Source organism: Ostrea edulis, chromosome 2, assembly GCF_947568905.1.
Source record: "Ostrea edulis chromosome 2, xbOstEdul1.1, whole genome shotgun sequence".
Lineage (NCBI taxonomy): Eukaryota > Metazoa > Mollusca > Bivalvia > Ostreida > Ostreidae > Ostrea > Ostrea edulis.
The window spans coordinates 29,653,725-29,665,797 of NC_079165.1; the positions used below are offsets into that span (position 1 = coordinate 29,653,725).

Below are 12,073 nucleotides of genomic sequence, written 5' to 3' on the forward strand. Positions count from 1 at the left end.
CATATGCAGTTTATTTGCGGCAAAAACGAGAGCTATAAGTTCTTATCGACAGTCCTCTGCCCAACTATCTATTTTGTATTGCTTGTAGGAGTTATGAGATTGATCACTGTTCGTTGTCTTCACCTTGCATAGTTGGGCAAACACGGACCCCTGGACACACCAGAGGTGGGATCAGGTGCCTAGGAGGAGTAAGCATCCCCTGTTGACCGGTCACACCCGCCGTGAGCCCTATATCCTGATCAGGTAAACGGAGTTATCCGCAGTCAAAATCAGTGTGCCAAGAACGGCTTAACAATCGGTATGAAACACGTCAGACAGCATTTGACCCAATGCGAGGTTGTATTGACGAACTAGATCGTTATAACGACCATAGAATTTGCGAAATGCTGACTTCAATCGAGACTGTTGAAATCCCTGTACCGTCAACTTGTTTGTCAGTAGCTTACCTCGATTTAAAAACTGACTATATCCAGAACAAGCTCTTGCATATCGTCTACAGTAACTAAAGTTAATTCCTTTTTCTCTTCTAGGCTCGGGATAGGTTATATTATTCCAACCTCATCCTTAAAGAAGGGGTTATCCACCCTTGTAGGTGCTATGTATTCACATAGGGGAGGGACGTCTATATCATCAGCAAGATCAAGCTTGCAACTAGACGTAACTTCAATATTCATCTTGTTAAAGCAGGGTATTTCTTTGTCCTGTATCTTTAACTTCATTTTCTTAACGAAAAGGTCCCATTAATTTTGAGTCATAAAATATAATCCCAATATACATAGGTTTGTAATATCTGCCACAAGTACTTCATGGGTAACTTGAAAATTGTTAAAAGATATTTCTATGGGACATTTCTCTTTAATAGGAATATCATCACCACTTGCAGATGTAAGTTTGACAAAAACTGAAGTCAATTGGGGTTTTTCCTTAGCTTCTAACTTTTCAAAGAATAAGGTGCTGACAATGATCACACTAGCACCTGTGTCCACTAACGTATTCGTTTGTTTATTTCCCATTTTCCCTACCACATATATCCCGTCACTACCCCCTTTTATATCTTCAACTAAAATTTCAGAATCGGTAGTAATGTAACCATTTGGGTATTTTTAATTTTTTTTATAATTCGGAATGGATCTCCGTGGCCGAGTGGTTAGAGCATCGCTCTCAAAGTCACACGGCCTCTCACCTCTGTCGGCGCGGGTTCGAATCCCGCTCGCGCCGGGAAGTGAGAAAGTTTCCCAGTTTACTTTCGGAAGGTCGATGGTCTCTTCCCATGTACATTGTATCTGGGTTCTCTCTTCCACCAATAAAAACTGGGAGACACCAGATAACTGAAAAATTGTTGAGTGTGGCGAAAAACACCAATCAATCAATCTAATTCGGATATTGATCAGACTGCTTGTGGGAGAGTTTGTTTTCTTTTATTGGTGATTGTTGGGGCCTGTTTTGAAATTTTGTCGACTTCCGGCCCTTGAATTCAACATGGGGAAGGTTTCCTGTTTCTGAAGTCTAACTGACTTTGGGAATGGTTTAAAGCTTTTTCAGTAATGGTTTCTATTGTCAGTTTGGTTTCTGTTGGGGGATCTGTTTGGTTGAAATCTGTGGGTTATTGTTTGACCTTGGAAAGTAGGTTGTTGAATTTGGGAGTAATTTTGGTGTATGGACCTGTTTTGACTATCTCGAACCAATCCTCTTATCTCTTTAGTAAGGGATTTGATGTCTTCCCGTAGGTTCATGTTATCTTTTAAGGAAGAGATTATGTCATTTTGGGAATGGGATTGGACAATATTAATTTTGCTATTTCTTTGGGGGCATCCGCCAATCTGTAGGTCTGTAATCTAATGGCTAAAGTTTCTGCTTCGTTATATCATAGGTTTTCGCTTCTCTGAATATTAATCTCATTTCTGGATCTGGTAGAACATCAATAAAGCATTCCAGGGCCAGAATGCTTTTGATAGTTAGGTCAGCAGTAGGTATGCTTTTCGGGTTAGTTTCTTAATAGATTGAGCCAGCTCGGGTAGAGATTCATTTTCACCGATGGTTTTGGTCTTTAGGCGGCCACGGAATATTTGCGACCTTTCTAATAAACCACATCTCCAGTTAAGGATTTTTACAAGACAGCTGAAATCTCTTCTCTGATTTCCGTAGAGTTCACTAAGAAGGGCTCGGGCATTACCCGTGAGACTTCCTGTAACGTACATTGACGTATAGTCTCACCCATGAAGGTCAACTAAAATTTCAAATTGAACGAGGTATTCACTGAAATCTTTAGACCCATCGAAAGTTTGGGATTCGATGGCTACATGGGATTTGTTAATATGGGTATTAGGAATTCTATAATCATTTCTGGAAATGAATGAGGGTTAGAAGAGTGTTGTTTCTGCCTATATGCTAATAATTGGACAGGTGGGTATTGGGGGGGGGTTACCTATGAAAAGGGCTAGTTTGATTGGGCTCAGACAAAGCCAATGGACATTCGTGATGATTTTCTCCCCTATCTAACATCGGGTTCTCTATTTTCCTGTGTAAATTATTTATATGATCTCTTAATTCATGATACTCATGTCTCATACCCAACAATTGTTGGTTAACATTTTGCATGATAGACATTTAAGTATCTAATTGATTCTCGTTCTTTGGTTGAGCAGTATCTTATGCCATTGTTGAGGATTCCGAATGGTGATTGGAAACGGATGTAACAACCCGATTGTTTTCGAAATCATGTGGTGAGGATGAGCGTGATTTGAAAGTGACTTCAACACTTTCTTCAGTATCTATTGTAAAGTGATTGGCTATAAATAAAATATCAATAAAGTGATATTAAGAAAATTCAATATACAAAATGTGTTTTGCTTGATTTCTGATTGGGTAAACAAAGATGAAAAATGGATATCCCACTTCTGACATCAGTTGTAACGGTTTCAGCCTTTGGGAAGTTACAAACATATTTGTGGATCCTCTTATTTCTGAAATTTACCCAATAAAAACGAGCTATAGAATTTTCTATGAATTTATTAAGATTAGAATTAATTTACCAATTATTTTAAAAGCGTGAAATATATCAAAACATGAAATAGCATTCATATATTATATATAATGATTATCTTCTGTGGGTACAAAGTTTACCTGTGCTGTCCATTGTTTTGGTTGGTTGGTGTTCTTTTTTTTAAATTTAAATATATATGCATGGTATAATATATGTATTGCATTTTCTCTTTCTTATCTGTTAGAGTTATCGTTCTTTGTGAAGTATTGCGAGTTATCTCCCCAAGTAGAAATCTTTTGTATCAGGAGTTATTTCCCTCATTTTCTCGTGCAAGTCTTGCAGTTTGCCATTACAATGTGTGATGATGTTTTTTCCCTTCTTTTATACAAGTTTTGCATTAATTCGTGGCCTATTACCATGTAAGTTTTATGTAATACTAGTGTATATTCATGTCTATTACTTTGTAAAGTTATTTCGGATGTTTCTTTATTTGATTAAAGGTACATTGTGAACCGGTTTCATCGAAATCGACGCGGGGACATATTATGTAGTTGCGCATGACAAAGTCTTTAAGCAAACTAGATTAATACGTATTAACAGAACCGGAATCTCTATCGTAGCAGCTAGCGTTAAGTTAACCTCCAACAACCACATCTCCTAGAAATGAAAAATAAGCTACAAGATCTTCAAGGAAACTAAGCTCAGTTACATAGGACTGGGTTACATTAACTGCGGGAAGATATACACCAAAAAGATTCAAGCAGTGGTCCCAGGACCGTTAGATTTCTAACCCAATAATACGTCATATTGTCATAATAATCTCATAACCATCCTTTTAATTATTATATCATTTGCCCATTAAGGATTTCGCTGCCAATGGACATAAACTCACCGAACAACTGTGTTTAGCCGATTCTGACGGCGACGGTGTAAGGAATGGACAGGAACAAGGTCTCATCACAAACAGAAACAGCCTAGAAACCCTCTGTGGAATTATTGGGATGAACCCACAAGCAATTAATTTCCTCCGAAACAGGGGGTTTCTTGGAAACGCCATCAGCCATCCAGGTGCGTTTATCGATAATCTTCCTCTGTATCAGGATGAATCTATACAGTACGGTAGCGTGCCTGTTATAACAGTTATCTGTACAGACCTTTTGATAATTTCTCTTATTGTCTTGCAGGTATATGTGATCAAAGAGGAGCGCAATCAAATTGTCAACCACCTCCTCAGTGTGGATGCTAACATGAAAACTGCACAGACTTGAGAAAATTAAATATTGTTTCTTATGCAATGTTGTGGTTGTGCATTATAAAAGCCATGGTACAGTATTGTTTAATTAATAGTGATGCAGACTACGCCGATGAAGACCGAGAGCCTCAGGACCATAATCATGATTAAACAATCTGTTCTAACTTCTGCTTATTTGAGTATTTTTACAATGTTTAAACACATGCCAAATAATCTTAGTTTTTCTCAAAAAATGTCAGAGGCATTATGTCATCATCAATTTGTCTGTCTAATATGCTTAATCATGCTAACTATGATATTGCTATCGTATTTGAACACAAACTCAAGTCAAATAAGGTTTTATATCTGGATTCAATTTACCCTAACTACCACAGCTTTGCCCGCATAGAACCTAGTTGTGATAACAATAGTTTCTCCACTCAATGTTCATGTTATTTTGGTAAGGATGGAATTGGTATTATGTATAAAAAGGAACTCAAACAGTCTATATGCGAGTTAACAGACATTGACTTATGAAGTTCAGGGGGGTATATAGGAATCACTATGTCTGTCTGTCTGTGTAGATTCGTGTCCGGGCCATAACTTCTTTGTTCTTTGACTTAGGCATACCATATCTGGCACACAGGTGGATCACCATAAGACGATGTGTTGAGTACCTTCATGACCTCTATATGACCTTGCCCTTGACCTGAAGGTCAAAATTAAAGGGTTTTTTTTTCAATGGATTCGTGTCCGGGCCATAAGTTCTTTGACATAGGCATACCATATTTGACACATGAGTATATTACCATGAGACGATGTGTCGGGTACCTTCATGACCTCTATATGACCTTGAACTTTGACCTCAAAGTCAAAATTGATTATAGGGTTTTGACATAGTCATACCATAAGAAATGGGTGTATCACCATGAGACTGTGTCATGTACATTCTTGACCTTTGATCTCAAGGTCAAAATTATAGGTTTATACCATGGATTTGTGTTCGGACTATATCTTCCATTTTCTTCTACAAAGGCATACCATATTTTTACACTCAGGAAAGAGGTATAATTTATACCTATTAACAACACCCTTTGGGAGATTGGGGTAAGCGGGGAGTATTCTTAGTGAGCATTGCTCACAGTACCTCTTCTTCTTACACGTGTGCGGTTGTAGAGAAGAAGATTTTTGAAAATTGGTCAATTTTGGGCAGTTTTTGCTCCACCGCTAGGGCACCAGGGGTGCTGGAGTCCTGAAATTTACAATTTATTTCCCCCTTGTCCCAAAGATACTTCATGCCGAATATGAAAAGAATTGGACTGGTAGTTATCAAGAAGAAGTTTAAAATGCTCAATTGTTGACGGACGACAACCAATACGCAACTTCCGAGTTATCAGCACTTCTGTGATAGAGGTACGTTCAGTGTTCCTTTGAACACTTGGATGGGTACAAGATGTATACATATACTATAGACTAGCTATGTGAATACGGATAAAAATAATGAAAGTGTAAATTTTGTTTATATCAGCCGTTGGTATACATTAAACTGACCGTATCAAGAATAATATTTGATTGAATTAGGCCATTAAATTAAATATAATTTTTTGTATTTCCTCTTCTGCACGAGTGATATTTTAATCAAAGAAAAATGGTGATTATCGATTTTTGTTTGAGCTATTTCATTATTAAATATTAATAAACTTACTAATATTGTATGTCCCTGCAGTTTGGGTGATGTCTGATTTTCGGTTTTAGGCAATACATGAAGGCAGCGATAAGCATTTGGAAAAACACCAGAATTGCCTAGCTACAGGGCGCCGCCATTGTGGACACCCAAAGTTGTGCGGAGAAGAAAAGTTGACAGGAGATCTGATTGGTCATTAACAGAAAATCTTTGTGATGGAATTTAATAGTGAAATATAAGTGATAAAAATGACAGGTGACGTAACAGAATATGTAGAAAGATACAGAAGTTATAAGGGAAGATCTGAGTGGAGAGGTGATATTTGGATGGACAATTTCATTCAGTGCGGATCTACACTAGTTGTAAACAGGCCAAAATTTGAAGGAAAAACGCAACGGCAAGCCATATATTTTTTGGTGGAATTTTGAAGGGGAGATGATGAACTTTGCTGAATGGTGACTGATTTTTTGAAAATTGGCTTAATAAATAATTGACAGTGATTGGAATTTGTATGGAAGTCTATGGGAAAACATTTGGTGGTGTTTGTCCTATACTGAGGTAGCGAGAACCAGTTTATGAGGTAAGTGTAAGAAAGTAGTGCATTTTAAGCGCCATTTGTCAGTTTTACAATAAAATGAATGCATTTTTTGATAATTTGAAAGAAAAAGTAAATCGTAAAAGTGTACGGGGCCCCCAAGGGGGCACCTGCATCATTTGGAGGGGTAAGATTTCCCCCTCTGGCTATGGGCTACAAACTGTCTACTGGCCAGAGGAGGGAAGAAAGGTGGAAAAGGCCCACAGAGTTGCCCTTATGGCAGAGTGGAAACTGACTCGGAGTCTTCCATGCCTTCCTTGGCCCAGGTGAATTCATCACCGATGTTTTTGGCCATAGGTATATTCGCCCCACATGTCTGCTCAGTGCACACATGACTGGGATTGTTCTTGAGATGTTGTCCTTTGGGGCATATTTTGTTTTTAGTTACTAAAGATATTATTTTGTGACTACTGGTCACATTCTCTGCAATTGAGAAGACGGTTTGTGTAGCTGGCTGGAAGGGGGTTTCCCCTACCCCAGAATATAGGGCGTTATTATACATCCCGTCGCACTGAATTCCTATGGTTTTTGGACTTTTGGCCCCCCTCAATTTATTAATATCAACTAATTTCTTACATCTTTTTTTCATATCAGACTTGTTTAAGGTGATTACTTTTTGCATAATGGTGTTGCTTGTTTTTTGTAGAGAAGACTCGGCTGGAGGTGGGGTGTTGGTTGACATGAGGATTTTACGAAGAGAAGAACTGCCAATGGGGGTTTGACTGAGACCTATTTGTAGGCCATAGTTTATTGCTGCTGCTTTCCTTCCCCTGGAACCGGATTCTACTTCAACATAGAGGCTATACATTTTGGACACGTAGGTGCAGGTGTTACATTTAAGCCGTAACCTAGTGCCCAGGCCACGCCTCTCTTCAGAGTCCAAGTCCCAGGTTAGGTCACCATCACAGCCTGGATTGGCCCGCCCATGTTCTTTGAACTCTGCGTTGAACATGCCACATGTCTTTTCCAGATGCAGCAGTCTGTAGGAGTCATTTTCACACCTGCTGAAATCAGTTATGTACCTGATTACTTCCTAACCAGGCAAGTTCATGTTCAGAAATTAGAGTTACTTCCCTTTGACTATACTTGTTCTCAAAGTTGAGTCAAGGGGCTCATCACAGTCCCTAACAACTGTTTTTTGTAACTTTCTCTTCATATGAATGAACAATTATTGTAATGTTGCTATAATTTAGAGAGTTTATTAATTGTAAAATTAATTAAGCTAATTAAATTTACAGGATCTTAGGGATACCCCTTATTTCAGCCAATTTGGCCATATGTGGGCCTATTCTGAGAATTAGAAAAAATATTTTCTACTCAAAGAGGTTTTGTTTCATAATTTAAGAAAGTTAGAAGAATTGTAATCGTAACCCTGAGGATTCAACCTGATTTAAAGTCTCATGGTTTCCTTCCTTTTTCAGGGGTCTTGGCCGAAGCAGTCGGTGGCACCCAGGCCTGAGCATCATTTCCTGCTCCTCGCACAGAGAGGGTGGATGCGTCACCAGTTGTAGGGTTTCCCAGTCAACTCTCGTGAATGGTGCAGGTGAGTTTTCTTTTGTTTTCATGTAATTTCCCCTTGTTGTGAGGCACATATTTTGGCTTAAAACCATAATTATTCCCTTTTTTGAATTTTCCCATCTTTGAAAACTGACATATAATTCTGCTAGGAATATTCTGTCTGAAGTGAAATTCACTTGTGATGTGCTTTTTCCAGTGCTCTATCAGCATCATGTCAAGTTTAAGTGATATCGTGTAATAATTTATTATCATGATAGGAATTAGCAAGCAACCCTCACTGCAAAATGTATCTGAGTTAAAGAGGGTAGTGACAGTTTTACTGTTACAGAGAAACAACACTACTAGATCAGATTACCCCTCATATGTTTTGATAACCTTCTATTAATTGGCTGTCAGCAGCTTAGTGAATTCATTCTGAATTGGAAAAGTAAATGCATTTTGAAAGCATTTTTCCTTGATAAATTAAGATTTTTTGGCCATTTTTTCAAAAACCGGGTAGAATGTACCCTGAATATGTAAATTACATGTGAATCCTCACATCCTCTTGAAAACATCAAAAATAAGACAATAAGACTGTTATTTACATTTTTTACTTCAATAAGCACTGTAAAAAGTCATTATAAAGTTGACATTCAACACAGCTTCATATCACAGTTGAGTTCATCATGTGTGAGGGGTTACATTATATAGATAGTCATAATTTACATGTTTTTTCATGTAATTTTTTCATGTTACATATTTTACATGTACTATGTGCATGTTATCTAAAAATGTCAAATTGGCCACTTTTTCACTTTGTTTTCCATTTGGTTATAGGAAAAACACCAGAATTGCCTAGCTACAGGGCGCCGCCATTGTGGACACCCAAAGTTGTGCGGAGAAGAAAAGTTGACAGGAGATCTGATTGGTCATTAACAGAAAATCTTTGTGATGGAATTTAATAGTGAAATATAAGTGATAAAAATGACAGGTGACGTAACAGAATATGTAGAAAGATACAGAAGTTATAAGGGAAGATCTGAGTGGAGAGGTGATATTTGGATGGACAATTTCATTCAGTGCGGATCTACACTAGTTGTAAACAGGCCAAAATTTGAAGGAAAAACGCAACGGCAAGCCATATATTTTTTGGTGGAATTTTGAAGGGGAGATGATGAACTTTGCTGAATGGTGACTGATTTTTTGAAAATTGGCTTAATAAATAATTGACAGTGATTGGAATTTGTATGGAAGTCTATGGGAAAACATTTGGTGGTGTTTGTCCATTTGTACCCACCGTGTGTGGACGATAGTATGTTTTGCGTCTCACTGTGCGTAAGAGTTCCACAAAGGGAAAGAATTATTGGGCAACTCGGAAATTGCGTATTGCAAAACGTCACCTGAGTTTACTCAGGTGACCTAAAAATGGCAAAACTGAAAATGAAAAAGAATTGAAGAATTACTGATCCAAATTTGTTAAGAGGCATTGGTGAGCCTGAAGTTGTCATGTGTCCAACATGGTCCCATCCTCTTCCTGGACAACAAGGATTTGGAATATTGTGTCCGTTCAATATAATATCCCTGTACTGTGGCAAAGCGTGGGCCACAGTGACAAGTAAACATCCTAAAACTGCTGTTAGCACCATGTTTTCTGTTAGAAACCTCAAGGTAGAATAACGCTTCTGTCGTGGGACGTCTTACTCTAATATAGTCAGACCTCGCAAGCTTTGATTCGTCCGTGTAATTCTAACGATTTTCTACCTTACCAGGAGATGCGTAATCCCGTCTGTCATTTTAAGGTGATGGACGTGAGTCAGTAAATAAAACAAGCCTCTAATCAACCTCTTTACATGTGGCTTTGATTAAACAGCTAAAATTATATTACAGCTTCCGATATACCTGTAATGTTTGAGAGATGGCTTATTGATAAAATATACTGATTTGACTTTGATATACATTATGTACACAAGTTTTCATCTTATGAAAATCATATTGGTGTGTACAGATTTATGATTCGTACAAAAGACGAGAGTCTATTTTCCATTCACACACGCGCGCGCGCACATGTATACAGAGTCAAACGGGGACAGGGTTGAAGTTGAACAAACTGGGGACTTCTTTATTTTTTATTATATGCTGCAGCAAGTCCAAAATTGGGCTGATGTAAATGGTTTTAAATTTTCCAAAACTAAAACCGCACGTATGCATTTTTGTTCTAAACGGAAACACCACGATGATCCTCAATTGCAATTAGATGGTACTCCAATTAAAGTTGTAAAAGAGTTTTAGTTCTTAGGTGTCATTTTTGATAATAAACTTTCTTTTATTCCTCATAAAGCAATGCTCAAAGAGAAATGTACAAAAGCTCTTGATATAATTAAAGTTGTTGCAAACACAAAATGGGGAGCAGATAAAAATACTCTTCTACATCTGTATCGCTCTCTAACCCGGTCTAAACTAGACTACGGCTGTATAGTATATGGTGCTGCAAGAACATCCTATATCAAAGTCCTCGATGCAATTCACCATCAAGGACTTCGACTGTGCACAGGAGCTTTCCGAACCTCTCCTGTAGATAGTTTATATGTTGAGGCCAACGAACCACCTCTCGATCTACGTAGAAAAATCGCTAAAACGCATCAAAGATGCGTATGGCCGAGTTGCAGTTTGGAAAATTATGCACGCTTGCATTCACGAAGTAAAAACATGCACGTATTTAATATAGTTTATAAGTATGAAGCTTTGAATGACAGCAATAGTTATTTAGTGTGATAATGACCTTGACCTATGGCTTTCAAAAGCAACATGCATCTTGAATGTCATCAGGATTTGAAGTCTGATAAATAAGTACCAGCAAGTACATGTATAAAAGTTAGAGGCAAGCTCAAATCTACAGTATATAGTGAAAGAAAGAGACTTTGACCTTTTGTCCTCAAAATAAATAGGAACCTTCCTCTTTTGGATGTGATCATGTTATGTAAGTCTCACAAAGATGCACCAGAAAGTATGAAAGTTAGAGACCGGACAAGCTAATTGTGGACGCCGACTGGACGCCCATCTTTCCCCAATTTAAAAGCCAAGTTTTGCTACGCAACTCGGCTAATAAAACTTAGCTTTCAATATATTGTTAAATTAAAAGCTACCATTGACAATCCTGCATTTAACTGCGTTTTCCATCCGCAGTTTGAACATTTATATGACAAAAACAAGAAGTGTATAAAATCAATAGGTCTACGAGTTAAACACGAGTACCGCAAACGGTACATAATATACCCTTAAAATGCTTACATAGGGCGTTTTTCTTGTGCTATAATTTGTATAACTTTGCTTCAGGTAGTATCAGCCATTATGAGGCTGTGACAAACTTTTATATGAACAAAGGGTCTTAACTTAAAAATCGAGATTTCCTCAAAATGGACCAAGTTCAACAACCTGTAATTTTTTCAAAAATGGAAGAAAATCAAAATCCTTCCCCAGATGCACATTTTCAATACCTATACAAACACTCCACAAAATAAGAAGGTCCTCACTTGAACACTGTGGGAGGAGTTGGGGGAGACAAATTATGTACCCTCCATAGAATATTAATTTCCAAATAGACTAAGTTCAACAACCTGTAATTTTCTCAAAAATTGTAGAAAATCAAAATCCATCCCACATGCACATCTTCAATACTAGCTGCAATAATGTAGCCCTATCCAATTTTTTTTAAATTCTGACGTTTTCGGGATAGCGCTACAATTCCATAGGATCTCCGTAATGGTGCAAAATAATTTTATGAATAACCGATAATAAACTCTGTGTATTAGTCCCAAATGTTGTTTACACCAAAAGGAGTACCAACTTTGTGCTCGGGCATGTCTAATAAAGGTGTTTTTCATTAAATACAATGTACAGCATGCAAAATTCTTCGTCTGCTCCGCCATGCTTGTTATCGCGAGATCTCGTAGGTGGATCTAATGAAAAACCTAAGCATTGACAATCAGCGCGAAAATGTAGTTACTCGAGCCACTTCGACAAAGAAAGGAAAATCATATTGTTTCAGAAATAATTTACACTCTGCTGTTCGGTTTTTAACTTGAT

At 37.7% G+C, this 12,073-nt stretch overlaps 1 protein-coding gene across 2 annotated transcripts; it reads left to right on the forward strand.

Moving 5' to 3' along the window:
* The first annotated feature begins 5,991 nt into the window (after positions 1 to 5,991).
* LOC125680993 (uncharacterized) lies at positions 5,992 to 9,226 on the forward strand. Of its 2 annotated transcripts, none has more exons than XM_056153709.1 (3): positions 5,992 to 6,478; positions 7,915 to 8,036; positions 8,828 to 9,226. In XM_056153709.1, exons 1-3 carry the CDS (start codon positions 6,474 to 6,476, stop codon positions 8,950 to 8,952), a joined length of 252 nt encoding a protein of 83 aa, XP_056009684.1. In that variant the 5' UTR covers positions 5,992 to 6,473; the 3' UTR covers positions 8,953 to 9,226. The 2 variants fall into 2 exon arrangements, with proteins under 2 accessions (XP_056009684.1, XP_056009683.1); XM_056153708.1 differs by lacking the exon at positions 5,992 to 6,478 and adding an exon at positions 6,611 to 7,534.
* Positions 9,227 to 12,073: the final 2,847 nt, after the last annotated feature.